Here is a 19,320-nt window from a genome sequence, read left to right as displayed (position 1 = left end):
TACAGTCTTTCAAGCAGTCCAGGGACTTGAAATCCTTGCACTTCTCCTTCTTCTCCTTGCACCGCTTCCTAGAACTACCAATTCCGATTGGCCTGAGCTATCATTAAGAATCTATCTGGTCTATTCTGGAAGCGTTGAAACGAGAAGAGAGAGAAAAGCGGGCATTTCAAATCCCAGGATCGCTGGAGCGGCTGCAAGGGTGCTAAGAGCTCGGCAACCTCGGAGGTAAGTACAGCAGGGACTGAGAGAATAGGGAGGATGTCTTGCGTAGTTCACCTTTTATATATATTTTTTTTTTGTAAAGGTGAACTAACCTTTTAAATATCGTGAAAATATACAGTGTTCAGATGTAAAGGCACAAAGTGGCTATGACTGCCATGCAAAACAGTCCAGATCTTACCTACCTTTTCTCTACAGCTGTTAAGGAATACAGTTTGGTCAGCTCCAGGGGGGTGCTTGGGTTCACCTCCATCTCTTTCACTGGGTCCGCAAGGTCTTCCTTTGACTTTCTGCCCTGGGTGCAGTGTCCCGGTGGTGTCCGTCACACAGCATCCTGAGGCTTGCAGCCAGAGGGGACTCAAAGCTGTGCAGTATCTCCCATGGCTGAGGAGGTGGTGGGTGGGGTAGGGGTGTGGCCAAACTCTCCCTCCTACATACTCACTTGTGGTTGCCCTGGATAATCTTGTAGCTGAAACTGGGATGAAGGTAGGGTTGCCACTTTTTCTTCCAGCCAAACCTGAACACTTTAGTGGTACACAGTAATATATTTGTTTTAGTATACACTGTAGGATTGTAACAGACCCGGGACACTTTTGGGCACTGCAAAGAGAATAGCAATGCGGCGCGCATATTGCCCCCTCACCCTCCTGTCAAGCCCTGTTCTGAGCCACATTCCTGTCTGAAAAATGTGTGTGGGTTTTAAGTGGACTGAAACCCAGACACATGATTTAAAACCCGGACTGTCCAGGTGAATCCTGGACAGGTGGAAACCTTAGAAGGAGGCAGAGCAGAAATGGCAGCCAGAGAGTCTACTACTTCCAGCCATGTGGTAAGTGGCTGCTGGTAAGAGGTTTACATTTTTCACTGCAGCCGGAATTCCCCTCATGTTCCATCTGTGCTGATTTAACCCTTACACTGCACATAAAGAACTGGAGAACTTCTCCCAGCCTTCCCACTACATACTGTCAACTGACTGTCCTCACTGTACACTGCTCACTGACTGGCTGTCCTCACCGCACACTGCTCATTGACTGGTTGTCCTCACCGCACACTGCTCACTGATTGGCTGTCCTCACAGCACACTGCTCACTGACTGGTTGTCCTCACCACACACTACTCATTGACTGGTTTTCCTCACCGCACACTGCTCACTGATTGGCTGTCCTCACCGCACGCTACTCACTGACCCGCTATCCTCACCACACATTGCTCACTGGCTGGCTGTCCTCACTGCACACTGCTCACTGACTAAAAAACAAAACACAGAGCGCTACGAAGACCTCCAGCATATGAAGGGTGGATGAACAGAACTAATAAGCAGCTGAATCCAGGGAGGAGGGGGAGGGGAGGGAAGGGGGAAAAAAAAAAAAAAAACACAGGCAATAAAAAAGGTTGTAGCTGCAAATGGACATAGGCATAACATGGTACCATACAATAGGGGACAATGGGATACCATAAATAGGTTGATGATCCTAAAAGGGATAAAGTCCGTGGGCACTGAGCTGCTCTTCCACAGATGAGGAGGAAGAATCTGTACAGACAAAAAGAAGAGGGGAGAAGCGCTCTAAGTGCAGACAATTTATTGCAGATAACAAGGCAGGTGATATACACTCACTAGACATGAAGACTGAAAAGCTGTATGTGTCAAAGCAATCCTGCAGCCATCCTCTGGAGGGTGTCCTCTGGTCACAGGAAGCCGTATGCAGTACTGTCACTGGCGGTGGGAGGGAAGAAAGCCGGCTGTCTCCCACAACATCAGCGGTGAGCGGTCAAGCGGCTCGGATCTGCGGTTCCGTGTTGCGAGTGATGGATGGAGGCACTCTCACCCACAGGGATGGTGGGATCTGTCCGATGTGTTACGGCATGCACGATGCGTTTCTGAGCATGCGCGGGGTCCTCTGCACCCGGCGCGCTCTTTCATCAGGTGCTAGCTCAGAAACGCATCGTGCATGCCGTAACACATCGGACAGATCCCACCATCCCTGTGGGTGAGAGTGCCTCCATCCATCACTCGCAACACGGAACCGCAGATCCGAGCCGCTTGACCGCTCACCGCTGATGTTGTGGGAGACAGCCGGCTTTCTTCCCTCCCACCGCCAGTGACAGTACTGCATACGGCTTCCTGTGACCAGAGGACACCCTCCAGAGGATGGCTGCAGGATTGCTTTGACACATACAGCTTTTCAGTCTTCATGTCTAGTGAGTGTATATCACCTGCCTTGTTATCTGCAATAAATTGTCTGCACTTAGAGCGCTTCTCCCCTCTTCTTCTTACTGCTCACTGACTGGCTGTCCTCACCGCACACTGCTTACTGACCGGCTGTCCTCACCGCACACTGCTCACTGACTGGCTGTCCTCACTGCACACTGCTCATTGATTAGTTGTCCTCATGTCCTCACCGCACACTGCTCACTGACTGGCTGTCCTTACCACACACTGCTCACTGACTGGTTGCCCTTATCGCAGACTGCTCACTGACTGGTTGTCCTCACCGCACACTGCTTATTGGCTGGTTGTCCTCACCGCACACTGCTCACTGATTGGCTGTCCTCACCGCACACTGCTCACTGACCGACTGTCCTCACCACACACTACTCACTGGCCAGCTTTCCTCACTGTACACTGCTCACTGACTGGCTGTCCTCACCGCACACAGTTTACTGACCGGCTGTTCTCACCGCACACCGCTCACTGACTGGCTGTCCTCACTGCACACTGCTCACTGACTGGCTCTCCTCACTGTACACTGCTCATTGACTAGTTGTCCTCAACGCACACTGCCCACTGTCTGGCTGTCCTCACTGCACACTGCTCACTGACTGGCTGTCCTCACCGCACACCGCTCACTGACTGGTTGTCCTCACCGCACACTGCTCACTGTCTGGTTGTCCTCAATGCACACTGCTCACTGACTGGTTGTCCTCACCGCAGACTGCTCACTGACTGGCATCACAACAAATGTGTTTGTTGTTTACATTGATGTGTCTATTTATGAAGAAATGTTTTATTGCATTTTAAAGTGTTTGTTTGTACAGTATGTATGTGTATTTGAGCTGTGAACACCTATGCCGCCTATACTTTCGCTTTAAAATAGGAAGCTGATATTAAGAAAAATGATTGTATTTAGCTTAGTTCTATGCAATAAATAAATAAATGTAATCATTTTTTACATATATTCATAACAGAACTAAATGATGTTTTTATTTCTGCCTGGAGTTAATGTTTAATAAATAATCACACAAAGCCGATTAGCACACTTCAATCCATAGCAAATATTTCAATTTCCTGTTTATCTGTAGCAAGAAATATGCAGCTTGTTACATTCTGTGAAAATACCACAGACCCCCGTCTAATTTTTCCTGTGCAAAGAAAAATCAGTTGGAGAAGGAACGGCTGCTTCCTGTGGTTTATATATTTGATATACAAAGATTCACATTAATTGTTGCCCATGCTACAAAGCTGGGAATGTTATTATGTGCCATACCCACTGCTGTGGTGGAAGCAGAAGGGTTGCTGATGGCACTACTCCCCCGATACCTGTACAGCTGTGCCCATTTCTTGGCTCACACAGCAACAAACGCAGGGCACTCTGAGCTATACATAGCAGCAATGACAAAGCTGAGTATTAAGCAATTGCAAAATAGCAGATGCTCCATAATAATACACAACAAGCTGCATTTTGACCTGCATTTCGCAGTTTGCTACAAAGGTAGCTGACTTAGTTTATTAATGATCAGCAAAGTAATAGATGAAAGGTGATAAAAAAGGATTCATGGTATAATGCCATATGATAGCATAGCATTGGTAGCAGTTATATGGTAGGTATGTTATGAGCTGTACCAAGGAGGTTCTTCAGGGTGTAGAAGTTCAAATGAACAGGTCAAGGACAGGTTCAGGCATGGACCACTGGACAGCAGCACCTCACTGTCTCCCTGACTTTTGGCCAATATGAAAACTTTTTTTGCCAATACACACCTACACTGCCTGGCAAATAAAAAAAGTTGCCACCTGGAACTAACTAAGCAACTAATTAAACCAAGCATGCAGTAACTATCCAATTGGATAGTTACTGCCTGTGCCCAAAGAATGAGGTCAACTGACAATCTGAATATACTGAATAACCAGGTTATTCCATCAATGGATTTTTTTCTTCCCTGATGGCACGGGCATATTCCAAGATGACAATGCCAGGCACATTGTGAAAGAGTGGTTCAGGAAGCATGAGACATCATTTTCACACATGGATTGGCCTCCGCAGAGTCCAGAACTTAACCCCATTGAGAATCTTTGGGATGTGCTGGAGAAGACGTTGCGCAGTGGTCAGACTCTCCCATCATCAATACAACATCTTGATGAAAAATGAATGCAACACTGGACGGAAATAAATCTTGTGACATTGCAGAAGCTTATCAAAACAATGCCACAGCGAATGCTTGCCGTAAGCAAAGCCAACGAAATATTAGAGTCTGTGACCTTTTTTTTTTTTTGGTGGCACTTTATTTTTTAGGCTGGCAGTGTATAATCGTGTTGGCTGCATATCCGATAAAATCACCTTTTTTTGGACATATTCTCAAGAGACACTCCACAATCAGGAGTGGACTGGCAACTTTCGGCCCAGGGGGCAAGTACAAACCAGAGGCCCATAGTGCAGCGACTCGGCCCCCCTCCCGCTCTCTCTCTTTCCAGCCTCCTCCTGACCCCCATTCCAAGCTGAAGCCCTGCTCCAGATGCTCTCTACTTACTGACTGAATATGGGTTCCCGACTTGGCCAGCAGGGGGAGCTGGGACAGCTTGGTTGGGGCTGACCGGGGCAGAAGAGTCTCCAGTGGGATATGGAACCGGCCTCTGCTCAGACACAGCTTACACCATCCATGCTGGGGGTCCCCACTGGCTCCTGTGAGAGGATTCTCATAGGGCAGTGTGGGAAGCCCAATCAGGGAACACATCCCAGCTTGTAACTACCCCAGAAGGTAGATTATGCTGCACAGGATTCTGGGAGTGGGTATAAGTATGGAGGTAAGTGTGTGGCACGGTGTCTTTGGCCGGAGCAGAGTCCCAGGAAGGAGAGTGCGGCTGTCTCTCCTCCTGTCTGAGGAAGGTGGATGTCTCGGGGTGTCGCCTGAGTGTCCAGAGAGAGAGCTGAGTTGAGCTGCGGGGATCCAGTGTGCCTGCGGAGAGCGAGAGGGGTCCAGTCACAGGAAAGTCTACACAGGCCGTGAGTATTGCGGATTGCCCCTGAGGGTCTGCCTGAAGTTAGAGGGGACCACTAAGAGGTTCCGGGATCCAGTGTCAGCTAGCTGTAAAGGGGGTACATAGTCAGTGGACCCTGAAGAGTTCAAGGTTAAAGGGGGCACCTGTAGTTGGGTCCTGAAGTGTACAGAGTGTGTCAGTTAAAGCTACAGCCATGCAGGACTCTACATCATTTTACCTCAAGCCAAGCAGGGCGGAGGAAAGTATTCAGTGACTTTTACATTACAACAGTGCCAGAGGTTCTACAGTTCTTAGTCCTGGATCTTCTGGACTACAAGTCAATGATTCAGTACTTTTATTGTTCTACAGAGTGTTCTCAAAGTTAGTGAGCATTGGCTGGTGCCGGCGGGCTTCAAGGAAGCGCCAACGGGCATTTTTCAGAAGTAAAGTCCCAAGTGTAATTAGTTGGAGCCTAAAGGAGTATCCCACTCTCAGTAAAAATTAATGGGATACTATCAGAGCCATTTGAAATGTATAATGGAATGAGACAGGGGTGCCCACTTTCACCGATGTTATTCGTATTATCCTTGGAACCCCTTTTGGCAACAATAAGGGGAAGTCCGGATATTAGGGGAGTGATGGTTAGAGAGGTAGAGCATAAGGTTGCGGCTTTTGCGGACGACGTATTGCTCTACGTCTCCAACCCAAGGATTACCCTGCCAAATGTGATGAAAATCCTGAAATATTACGGAGAACTATCTAATTTAAAAATTAATCCTTCAAAATCAGAGATCTTGAGTATCAAAATGAGTAAACAGGAGGAAGAGGATCTAAAAGTGACTTTCCCTTTGTATGGAGAAAGTCAGAATTGAGATACCTAGGAATTAAATTAACATGAACCCAAAGAAAATGTACAAGGTAAACTATATTCCACTACAAAATGAAATAAAAACTGAAATTAACAAATTAGCAACTCGGGCTCTGTCGTGGATGGGAAGAATAAATATTGTAAAAATGGCAATACTCCCAAAGATATCATATAATTTTCAAATGATCCCAATCCCAATACTCCAGGTATTTTTTAAGATATTGAAATCAATCGTAACAAGGTTCATCTGGAAAAATAAAAAACCTAGAATACAATATGCAGTATTAAGTAAAAGCAAATCACAAGGGGGTTTAGGGATCCCCGATTTCAAAAAATATTACCAAGCTTCAGTACTCTCACAGGTGTTGGAATGGGGTAAAGAAAAGGGTGAGAAATGTTGGGTGAAAATAGAATGCACTATGAGCGATACATACGAATAATTATGTGGATACCACCACAGTATAGAAAATTAAATTCAAAAATACACGTAATTACACGTCAGGCACTGAAAATATGGGATTTAATATATAAAAAAGAAAATTGGAAATATAATTTACCGTTTATTCCTTTATGAGACACAAAATTCTTCCCGCCAGGAGAAGGGAAGTTACACGGAACTGGATTGGAGATGTAGATGCACGATTAAAGGATATTTTGGTTAATGGGAAAATTATCACTTTATTAGAACTACAGAAAAAAACGAATTGGAGGGTAGATGAATGGCGATACTGCCAGTTGAAGCATTTCGTAGCCTCATTGCCTTATCCGTTAAAAGAGGCAAAAGAGCTATTACCTTTTGAACAAATTTGTGCCTCAGATAAGATAAAGAACAATATCTCAAACGTGTATAAAATTATGATAGCAGCGACGGAGCCGGCAGTACCGCCCTTCATAGTAAAATGAGAAAGGGAATTAGGAGCACGAGGAGAAGATTTTAATTTAGAAAAGAGTCTGAAGTTGGTACATAGTTCCGCAGTAGATACCAACACAGCAGAAATTAATTATAAATGTATGTCTAGGTGGTATAATACTCCGGATAAAGTTTGTAGGTTTAAACCTGGGAGTACGCACTACTGTTGGCAGGGGTGTAAGGAATTGGGATCAATGGCACATATTTGGTGGGAATGCCCAAAAATTAAAAAATACTGGAGGGAAGTGATCATTTTAATAAAGAAAATAGTAAATACAGAGATCCCAGAAGACCCGTGGATTTGCTTATTTCATGGTACAAAAAACTCAGTAAAACAATATAAAAAAACACTAATTCCACATTTATTGAATGCAGCGAAAAGCTTAATCCCCTTAAACTGGCCGAAAGAAGCAGCCCCTTCGGGAGGGGACTGGATTAGGAGAGTGGAAAGAACGAGAAATTTTGAATATTTGAGGAGTGGAGAGGATGAACAAGGAAAGGAGGTGGACATCTGGGAGGAGTGGAGAGCCTTTAAAGGAACAGGGGACTATATAGCTTTAAGGGGAGGAGAAAGAGGAGACTAGGGAATGGCATAGGGGGGGGGGTGGGGGGATACTAGGGACATGGGTATAGGAGTGTATAATGTTTAGTATGCAATTTGTGATGATTTTATAATGATCCCATAAATGTACTTGGGAAAGAATGGATGTTATAATATACTAATTTTGGAAAATAATTAAGAAATAATAATAATTAAAAAAAAAAAAATAGGAGTATCCCACTCATTCCCTTCTCCCATCCCCTTAAATTCAATAAAAACCACAAACAAAGATACCGGAGTTGTCGCTGCTTCAGTTCTCACACCCAGGGTCACAGCTCCCATGGGCTGGAGGGGTTACCGGTACTGATGGCAGACCCAAATCAGGCCATAGGCCTGGAAAACTTGCTACATTAGTTAGGGGGTATCAGAGTAAAGGGGGCTGAATACAAATGCACATCACACTTTTCAAAAATGTATTTGTAAAAATTTTGAAAACCATTTATCATTTTCCTTCCACTTCACAATTAGGTGCAACGTTGTGTTGTTCTATCACATAAAATCCCAATAAAATACATTTACGTTTTTGGTTGTAACATGACAAAATGTGGTCAAGGGGTAGGGATACTTTTTCAAGGCACTGTATTTTTTCACCGTAATTTGTTATCCTTTGAATGCTGGATAATTTACATAAAGAATTTGCAAAAAAGTGCACCAAAAACCTAGCAGCAGGTAAGAGGGGGTACCACAAAAAGCCCCAAATTGTCTAGGCTGTAATTATTCCTTTTGGAAATCTCTGGCTAAATTCATCAAATAATGACAGAGCAATGTGTGTGCAGGGAGGTTAAAATAAAGTATAGTTCAAGAACTAAGAAATCATCTAAGAAGATCCTCATCATAATTCATAACTAGTCCTATTAGATATTTGTATGCCTTTAACAGCTTGGTGGTAATTACATATGGAGAGCTAAGAAAAAAACAGCTGAAAGAAAACAAAGGAATACACAAGTTAGCTACAACTAGTGAGATTTTTATGTTTTCTGTGCTCATATACCTTGTGCAGAAACCTTGCAGCAGAACAAGGTGGAATTATGCAGTTACTGTGATACCTACATTAAAATTACAGACATAAAACCAGCAGGATAGGGAGCTGGCTTGAATAAGGTATGTTACCATGAAAATTTCCATTGCAAAGAGTTAGGAATAACATTTTAGAAGCAAACACAGGCCTTTTCACAGTCAAAGGTTCTGCTGTAATCAATCTTTAGAGTGAACCCATAATTCCTACAACCTGTGCAACCTTGCCCTCCCAAAAATCTGAAATTGTGGATATGACTCCAGAGACATTAACTTGTATACCTAAAAATGTGTATACAGTACATATTTTAAAACAATAATACAAATGTGTTGCACTGACATTGAGACCATAAAAATTATCATAATAAATACAGTATCTCACAAAAGTGAGTACACCCCTCACATTTTTGTAAATATGTTATTATATATTTTCATGTGACAACACTGAAGAAATTACACTTTGCTATAATGTAAAGTAGTGAGTGTACAGCTTGTTTAACAGTGTAAATTTGCTGTCCCCTCAAAATAACTCAACACACAGCCATTAATGTCTAAACTGCTGGCAAAAAAAACATAAATACACTCCTAAGTGAAAATGTCCAAATTGGGCCCAATTAGCCATTTTTCCTCCCCGGTGTCATGTGACTCAGTGTTACAAGGTCTCAGGTGTGAATGGGGAACAGGTGTGTTAAATTTGGTGTTATTGCTCTCACTCTCTCATACCGGTCACTGGAAGTTCAACATGGCAAAGAACTCTCTGAGGATCTGAAAAAAATAATTATTGCTCTACATAAAGATGACCTAGACTATAAGATTACCAGGACCCTGAAACTGAGCTGCAGCATGGTGGCCAAGAACATACAGGGGTTTAACAGGACAAGTTCTTCTCAGAACAGCCCTCGCCATGGTCAACCAAAGAAGTTGAGTGCACGTGCTCAGCGTCATATCCAGAGGTTGTCTTTGGGAAATAGACATATGAGTGCTGCCAGCATCGCTGCAGAGGTTGAAGGGGTGGGGGGTCAGCCTGTCAGTGCTCAGACCATACGCTGCACACTGCATCAAATTGGTCTGCATTGCTGTCGTCCCAGGAGGAAGCCTCTTCTAAAGATGATGCACAAGAAAGCCTGCAATTGCATTTGCTGAATACAAGCAGACTAAGGACATGGATTACTAGAACCATATCCTGTGGTCTGATAAGACCAATAAAAACTTATTTGGTTCAGATGGTGTCAAGCGTGTGTGGTGCCAACCAGGTGAGGAGTATAAAGACAAGTGTGTCTTGCCTACAGTCAAGCATGGTGGTGGGGGTGTCATGGTCTGGGGCTGCAGAGTGCTGACAGCACTGGGGAGCTACAGTTCATTGAGGGAACCATGAATGCCAACATGTACTGTGACATACTGAAGCAGAGCATGATCCCCTCCCTTTGAGGACTGGGCCACAAGGCAGTATTCCAACATGATAACGACCCCAAACACACCTCCAAGATGAACACTGCCTTGCTAAACAACTTGAGGGTAAAGGTGATGTCTGGCCAAGCATTTCTACAGACCTAAATCCTACTGAGAATCTATGGGATATCCTCAAAGAGAAGGTGGAGGAGCGCAAGGCCCCTAACATTCACCAGCTCCATGATGTTGTCATGGAGAAGTTGAAGAGGACTCTACTGGCAACCTGTGAGGCTCTGGTGAACTCCATGCCCAAGAGGACTAAGGCAATGCTGGAAAATAATGGTGGACATACAAAATATTGACACTTTGGGCCCAATATGGACATTTTCACTTAGGGGGTGTACACTCACTACTTTACATTATAGCAAAGTGTCATTTCTTCAGTGTTGTCACATGAAAAGATATAATAACATATTTACAAAAATGTGAGGGGTGTACTCACTTTTGTGAGATACTGTATCAGTACATACTAAAAACGGTCATCTTAGACTACTACAGGAAACCTGTCGTAACATTATAATTCTCCAATTCATGCAGCATCTGAGATCAACATACTGTATGTACACGTAGCAAATAAAGTAAAGGCTACGTAAAAGGCATTTGGATTTACATAATTGATTCATTCCTGGACCAGTGTCTTAGACCAGGATGTGCAGAGGATGTTGGCCCTGGATTATGCCTAAACAAAGATGGTATTGAACTTCTGGATGGAAAAACAGTCCTGGAGAAAACTTCACTGCGGGGATGCCCCATCCTCTACCTGTCTCTAAATGTCCAGCACAAGCAAAGGGTTGATATTTTCTGGCCTCTGGGCTGAGTTCAATAGAAAGAGTTCCCAATGGGGGCATGCTCCCTTCTCTCATCTCATCCATTGTGCAAAGGTATTTCATTGCTTTCACTGTGTTAGGGAAATGGCCATAGGAGAACTGGCTACATTGCCAGTAATAACAATGGAAGCTCCTGGCGCATCCAGCGCACACCTGGCCACCTTGGCGTGAGAATGGCGAACACGCATGCACGAAGACAAATTAGCATGAATGCGCCTGCGCAATGCGCAATCGACACAGTCCTCTGCTGGCCTTTAAAAGGTGGCCACAGGATCCGACTTGCTTCAAGACCTTGGCTATTCTGCTTGTCTCCTGTGCATGACCTCGGCTTGTACCATGGTTCCCGCTGCCTGCTCCAGTCCCAGACCTTGGCCAGTTCCTGTCTCCGCTACCAGAGACTATTCCTTGGCACAAGGTAGCCTGCCTGCTCCAGAGCCCTTGAAGACTCCTATCCAACTGTGGTTCCAGTCTGTTCCAGTACACTCTCGGATTGCTCCTGGATCTACCTACATACCTGCAGCTAGTAACCCGTGCCACTTTGGGCACCACACCCTCTGTATCATCCCCAGGGGTGTGCCGCACTGAGCCACAAGGGGAGCCCTCTCAGCATCTCGGCCTCGGATCAGGTACCCCTGACACACTGGCTGTAACATGAAATGTCAGTGAGAGAGAAATTATGATTCATCAGACTCTCCCATTTAGATTGAGCCAGTCTCAGGCCAGGTAAACAATGAAAGAACATTTCTCAATGGGCGAGAGGGGGGGGGGAGGGGGCAGCTTTCCATAAGGAACTTTTCTATTGAATTCACCCTGCAGACCTGAAGCTTTGAACACCTTATTATGTTACACATTAAGGTGAGGGGGATTTTAGTGCAGCAGAGCCAGTGTTTTCAGCTCCCTACAAGTACAGCCATGGCCAAAAGTTTTGAGAATGACACAAATAATAATTTTCATAAAGTCTGCTGCCTTCTTTTTTATTATTGCAATTTGCATATACTCCAGAATTGTATGAAGAGTGATCAGATGAATTGCAATTAATTGCAAAGTCCCTCTTTGCCATGAAAATGAACCTAATCCCATAAAAAAAACATTCCACTGCATTTGTGAAAAAGCCTTCAGGGTGCCCAAGAAAGTCCAGCAAGCACCAGGACTATCTCCTACAGTTGGTTCAGCTGCAGGAATGGGGCACCACTTGTGCAGAGCTTACTCAGGAATGGCAGTCAGGTGTAAGTGCATCTGCACGCACAGTGAGGTGAAGTATTTTGGAGGATTGCCTGGTGTCAAAAAAGTGTAGCAATGAAGCCACTTCTCTCCAGGAAAAACATCAGAGACAGACTGATATTCCCCAAAATGTACAGGGATTGGACTGCTGAGGACTGGGGTAAAGTAATGTTCTCTGATGAATACCCTTTCCCCTTGTTTGGGAAAAAAACCTTGTCCGGAGAAGAAAAGGTGAGCGCCACTATCAATCCTTTGTCATGCCAACAGTAAAGCATTCTGAGACCATTTATGTGTGGGGTTGCCTCTCAACCAAGGGAGTGGGCTAACTCACAATTTTGCCTAGGAACACAGCCATGAATAAAGAATGGTACCAAAACCTCCTTTGAGAGCAACTTCTCCCAACCATCCAAGAACGGTTTGGTGACGTACAATACCTTTTTCAGCATGATGGAGCACCTTGCCATAAAGCAAAAGTGATAACTAATTGGCTTGGGGAACAAAACATTGAAATTTGGGTCCATGGCCAGGAAACTTCCCAGACATTAATCCCACTGGGAACCTGTGGCCAATCCTCAAGAGGCGGGTGAACAATAAAACAAACCCACCACAAATTCTAACAAGCTCCCAGCATTGATTATGCAAGAATGGACTGCCATCAGTCAGGATGTGGCCCACAAGTTGATTGACAGCATGCCATGAGGAACTGCAGAGGTCTTGAAAAAGAAGGGTCAGCACTGCAAATATTGACTCTTTGCATAAACTTAATGTTGTAATTGCCAATAAAAGCCTTTAACACTTATGAAATGATTGTACCTATACTTCAGTATACCATAGTAACATCTCACAAACAGATCTAAAAATACTGAAGCAGCAGACTTTATAAAAATTAACATTTGTGTAATTCTCAACATTTTTGGCCACGGCTGTAGTTAGAAGCTCTCTGGATTTTTTGGCGGGATCAATGGCATTTTTCAGTACTTAGATTGTTTTTAGAGGAGATACAACTTTGGGAAACGTAAATGTATTGAAGAAATGTTAAGAATATGTTTTTGTTTTGCCCTAACTTACACTTTAAGACCAGCTCTAATTTTTATCTACCTTTAAAGACTAAAAACTGTTATGTACCTAATTAGGGTTTGTGATAATCCACCTCACCTAAATGACTGTGATAAAGTTCAATGAGGCTACAAATTGAAAAGGCTGCAAACTGAAAATGGGTCATTATTATGTCTGATTGTAACTACCCACACTAGAACATTGAAGTTATTTGTTCTAGTAAATGATTCAGCTTTTTACTTACAATATAAAAGGTACCTTACACAAGAGATGAATGACCCTAGAGGGGAAGCTCTGCAAGATGTGGTCATTTGTAACATAGCAGATTCCATATTAAATGTGCAGTTCTGGAACATCTAGATAATAGTCCCATTCATATTATAAAAGTTTCAATAAAATATGGAATAAACATACTATCATTTTATAGAAAAGTCAAGTACCAAAAACTCACAACTTGTTTTGCTGTGTGGGAGGGTGCAATTAACCTAAGTGATGAATATAACATAACAATTAAATAAATCAGGTGGTTTTATTTGAAAGTAACCTCTGCATATCTTTATTGAAAGAAATCAAGTGAACCTATTATTTTGCTTTAAGATATGAAGTGAAAACGATTGACTATATTTTTGCATCATGACAGGGTTCTTTCTACGAGCTAGAAGCGCATAAGGGGGCCCTGGCGCCAGTGTGGATATGTTGAAGACCTTTTTTAATAAAGACAGTGTCAAGAATATCAAGAGGGGCAAACTTTATAATACTGATATTTAAAGTGAACCCATTTCCATCCTTTTATGGACTGTGCTTACTGCAGATAGCATTTGGATAAAATACATTGTTGCAGATAAAAAAACATTTACATTGCAAATAAAGCACAATCATAGAACATATGAGCAATGACGGTGTATTTTCACAATAGTTGTCCTTTATCATTTAGGGCAGGAATCGAAATAAAGTATTTCAGTCATAATTGGGTATATCATTTTCAGGGTTCTCCAAAAGTGTAATATTCTTGACAACCAAATATTAGTTTAAAGCCCAACTTTAACCAAAACGTTTTGTTTTCTCTCATTTCTTATTTTGCTAGGATGTCAAAGGTACTTGAAATAAGGCTAAGTCTCCCCAATTGGACTAAAAAATAAATACATTTCTGGCTTTCCTCTAGATTTTTGGAGGTCTTGCCAGCTTTCGTCACTTTTTCTTTACGCTCCCTGCCTGGACCAGGTCTCCTATACCTGTTTTGACCGCTAATATGAACCGCTAAAGACCTCATTCCACACATGATCTTGTTTCTATTTAAGTTGCTTAACACTGCTGCACCCAGTCCTAAACCCAACTTTATTAGGGAATAGGAAGCCCTCCAGTGCAAGTGTTCTTAAGACCAACTGCAGCACATATATTATTTGACACATTCTAGCTCTGTAGATGCAGGAGAATAATTACAAATTATTGAGGAGATGATATCATGTACCTACAACCCTCAGCCTGGATTTACCAGTCTGTTTTTGATATTTGTTGGAGAGGCTGTGGCAAGAGTGGTACACTTATTCATAAGTGGTTTTGACAAGTAATTGTCCTGCAATAAGCCCTTTTTGGAAGATATTCAGGACCGTATAGCAGAGATTCTGGGCATTGATCTCCCTAAGCGGCCCATTCCGATTCACTGGAATTGCACATACATTCCAAGTCGAGGGGACTGGATCAGGAAGGTGGCTGAGATTTTGGGAGGTGTCTTCCATTTTCAACTGGCTTTGTGTCCCCTTTATTTGTTTTTTGCTATTTTGCTAAGTCCTGTTGATGTCCATATTTTTAATTAGACAGTTTCGCCTGTGCTTTAAGTCAGGTACTTCTCAACTGTGGCCTGGCTGCTACTCATCTGGTGACTTGTTGGCATACAAAGGCAACATGCACTTCCATTGCCAGAGTTGCCAGCCAGGCAACATGCATGGTAGGGCAAGATCTTCCTGGATTGCAAGTGGTTTACCGGGTTATGGCTGAAGCTATCCTCCCGTCACTCGCCAGTGTTTCTCGGGCTTCCGTTTTTAACCAACCGACAGTGTGGCTGGCTAATCACAGAGGCGAAAAGAGACCAGATCATCTCTGATAGCCTCTATGGCCTTGGAGGACCGGAGCGACGTTATGACATCACTTCTAATCTAGGGTTGAAGTAAACAATATTTCTCTTTTAAAGCAAAAGATCAAAACATTTTTTTTGTTTTAATCTTTTGCTTTTAAAGGTAAAGGAGTGATTTGGGGTCTTTTTGGCCCCAGATCTCTTCATAAAGTGGACCTGTCATCCTTATTTCTATTACATAGGATGTTTACATTCCTTGTAATAGAAAAAAAAATGATCAAATTAAAAAAAAAAAAATGATCAAATTAAAAAAAAAAAAGAGACAGTGTAATAAAATAAATAAAGAAATAAATAAGAAAAAAAATGTAAGTGCCCTGTGCTCGCAAGCAGAAGCAAATGCATACGTAAGTCGTGTACACATATGTAAACCAGTTTACCGACAGAGATAACAGTGGGCAATGCCTGTGTAATGTGTGTCAGAATAGCTACTGATATTTTTAACTAGGGACCCATGTGACAAGTGATAATGCTGGAGAACAATTGAGAGATATTTTTGACCCCACAATAGGAAGTACCCAAATAAGGAATTATTTTTATGAACGCTGATGAATGGAGAAAATAACAGAGTCTCTTTAAATTCCACTTTGAACATACAGTAGCTCCATTTTAGGCAGACAGATTGGTATCTTCTGACATATACAATATATACACTCTTACCTTAATTCACTTTCAACCTGGAAACCTCTCTTCCTTGCCAGTTCCATTAGGAAATTCCTCCTGCTTGCTCCCATCTTCCTCTCCACAAGAAACAGGACAATTCCTTTAAATTTAACTTCATAGCGGCAGAAGGAAGAGGAGCTGTGTAGAATTCTGGGTCTCTTTTTGACAGGGACCAGCCCTGACCCTCTAACAAGATCCATGATAGAAACCTATTGCCAGCGTAACCATAAATGAGCCAAACATCCCTCTGCCAGCTGCTTTTTGATATCACAAGCCATTTACTGTATGTCAGTTTTCCTGCTTGCCTGGTGGTTTTTATGCACTACTTCTTGTACATCTGCAGAGATTATTCACTTTAAACAGAAACGAAATTATTTTATAACAACATATTACTAAATACCACCAAACAGATGTTCTTTGCATTACCCACCAACAGTACCTTTCTGTCCCAGTTACGTGCAATAACATATTTGTCATTTGCAATGTGTTTTAAATATCTATCATGTTATGTAATGCTATAAAAAGAGACCAACAACATACTTTATATTCCAAAGCATTGCTACTAATAATAGAGATGGGCGCATCTACCCAGGTTCAATTAGTCCAACCCTGCATGGAGTTCGAAAAACACAAACATAAAATTGAACACTATTGACATCTATGAGGGGGCAAATCTTGATTCTGCATTCGATCCATTTTCAAAGCTAATAGGCAAGGTATTTTAAAAAATTGGGGGAGTTGTGTGTGTATATATCTATATATATCTATATATATATATATATATATATACATATATATATATATATATATATATATATATATATATATAGATATATATATATATATCTATATATATATATATAGATATATATATATAAAGTACAGTAAAACTGCAGGAAAGGGCACTGGGGGGCAAACTAATGTCATTGTATGTTATTTTGTAATGTAATCCAATAGGATTACAATATATCAGTGTGTTTGTGTGTTTTACTATTTGAATTTGCCGCTGGTTCCACCCCCTGCGAGCATCACGTCGCAGGGGACGGAAGCTGGGGCTCACAGCATCGGGCGTAAGATCCGGCCGCCGTATGCTGCAGGGACACACCGCAGGATCCCGGGGACAAGGTAAGTAACCTCTATCAGGATCCAGCGATGCTCCCTGGCGGTACCCCGAGTGTGGCTCGGGGTTACCGCTAATGGCACTAAAATTTCACCCCAAACCACACTCGGGAATACCGCTAAGGAGGTTAATATGACTTTGAGGGTGACATTAGAAAAACACCAGTCCGCTACATTACATGGTTGTAAGAGGCTTTTAAGCTGTATGTGGTGGTAAAGTGTAAGTACAGGAAAAACCTAACTAACGCTAAACCTGCTCTCTGCCACATTCTAACCCTAATCAATCTAACCCTGTAAAGTACTTACCTATTCTGCAGACGATCCGGAAATTAAAAAGAGAAGCCAAAGAAATTAGGGAGTAGGGGGTAGAGAGAAAAAAAGAGGGAGGGAGGATCGATTCAGTAGAGCATAGGTCAAGTAAAGAACTAAGTCATCTGAGAAATGTCAACATCTGTAACGTAATTGAGAATTCTATCCAAGCAAATCACAGTTCCCAAAATGTTGTATACAGTAGCTTTCATTAGCCAACTCCTCTTCTATTCTCATGATATTATTTAGTTCCGCCATCCATTCCCTAATTGTGGGGACATTGGTAGATTTCCAGTGACAGGGAATCAGGGCCCGAGCTGCCAAGATTAAAAAGCAGGAATAGGTCTTCTTTATTTTTTTAATATTTTTTTAATAAAACATGGCCAAGTTCTGCCTGTTATTAAACTACTCAAATTAAATACGGATTTCCAGAATGGTTTATTTTAATGCATGACCACCACATATGGAGATATTTACCACCTGGTTCTCCGTATCTTCAGCAATAATCTGGGATCGCCGGAATCATTTTTTGTAGCAATGCTGGACTTCTGTACCATCTGGATATAATTTTAAAATTCCTTTCTTGTGCATGAGAGGCTACACTTTTTTTAAAGGTGAATAGAAAGGCTTTGTCCCAATTCTCAGAAGAAAAGATGCATCCTAATTCTTTCTCCCAATCTCGTGTATAGAAATGGCGAGATGGAAAAGAACTAGATAAAAGTATGTTAGGAATTTGTGACATAGCATATGAGAAGGCAATAGGTGAAAGGCAAAGCCTTAATCGAATTAGATCCCTTTGTGGTTGACCTATTTGTTTAATTTTGTCATAGAAATGCTGTAACTGAAAATAGTAGAGCCATTTGCCTATGCAAGGAAGGATATGTGTCGTAGCTGCATGTAGAGATTTAACTTCAGTTTGTCTAAACACTTGTCGGATAGAAGAAGGTTGGAAAATTTGCCATTGTAACACATGAAAGCGTTGTAACCCAGGGACGAATTGAGGATTTTACATAGTGGGGGTTAAAAGACCATAATGAGATGAAATGTTACTGTATGTCTCTTAAGCATAAAATCTCAAAAATGAAAGAAAGAGCTTGTCAAAGTGTAAGTGACATGGTTTAGAGTTATTTGGAAGGACAATAGAAAATTAAATTAGGGGAGTGGTCCCTCCAAAGTTTGGAGCAAATAGAGGCCTATAGTACAAAGTAAGCAGGGTAGTGAGAGACTAAAAATAAGTCAATCCTACTATAGGTCAAATGCATGAGGGAATGGCAGGTATAATCCCTATCAGTGGGGTGTAGTATATGGCACACATCTATTAGTTGGGTGCCATGTTAGTTGTGTTTGAGTCTATTTGTATGAGATAAAGAGAAACATGGTGAGCTAGAGGTAGTGTCTAGTGATGGATTAAGAATCAGATTTAGATTGCCATCAAGAATTGCTGTGCCACTCCTAGTTTTAAGAGAGATATCAATGTCGTAATCTGACTAAGTGACCATGATTGGGTACATGAGTTTACCAAAGTAAAAGGTTTATCATAAATTCTACAGGTAAGGATTAGGTATCATCTCTTAGAATCACTGTATTCACTAATATCTAAGACTGGGAGAGAAGTATAGAAACCTATTGCTAAACCAGGGGAGGACTGGGCCAGGGGGAAGGGGGGAAATTGCCCCCTGGGCCACGCTGATGCCCTGTAATAAGTCTGCACTGCTTCTGCCACAGACATGCCTAAAGGATTCCTG

At 42.3% G+C, this 19,320-nt stretch overlaps 1 protein-coding gene across 1 annotated transcript in view; it reads right to left on the bottom strand.

The window, feature by feature from the left end:
* Nucleotides 1-16,272, bottom strand: part of DNTT (DNA nucleotidylexotransferase) — a 542,670-nt gene extending 526,398 nt beyond the window's left edge. Inside the window, exon 1 of the mRNA XM_082267614.1 lies at nt 16,145-16,272. Coding sequence (XP_082123740.1) covers nt 16,145-16,218 — 74 coding nt within the window. The 5' untranslated portion in view covers nt 16,219-16,272. The remainder of the gene's footprint in view (nt 1-16,144) is intronic.
* Between the last annotated feature and the right edge of the window lie 3,048 nt (nt 16,273-19,320).

The sequence above is a fragment of the Pelophylax lessonae genome (assembly GCF_965119305.1).
Source record: "Pelophylax lessonae genome assembly, chromosome: 9".
Taxonomy (NCBI): domain Eukaryota; kingdom Metazoa; phylum Chordata; class Amphibia; order Anura; family Ranidae; genus Pelophylax; species Pelophylax lessonae.
This window is presented reverse-complemented; position numbering and strand designations above follow the sequence as displayed.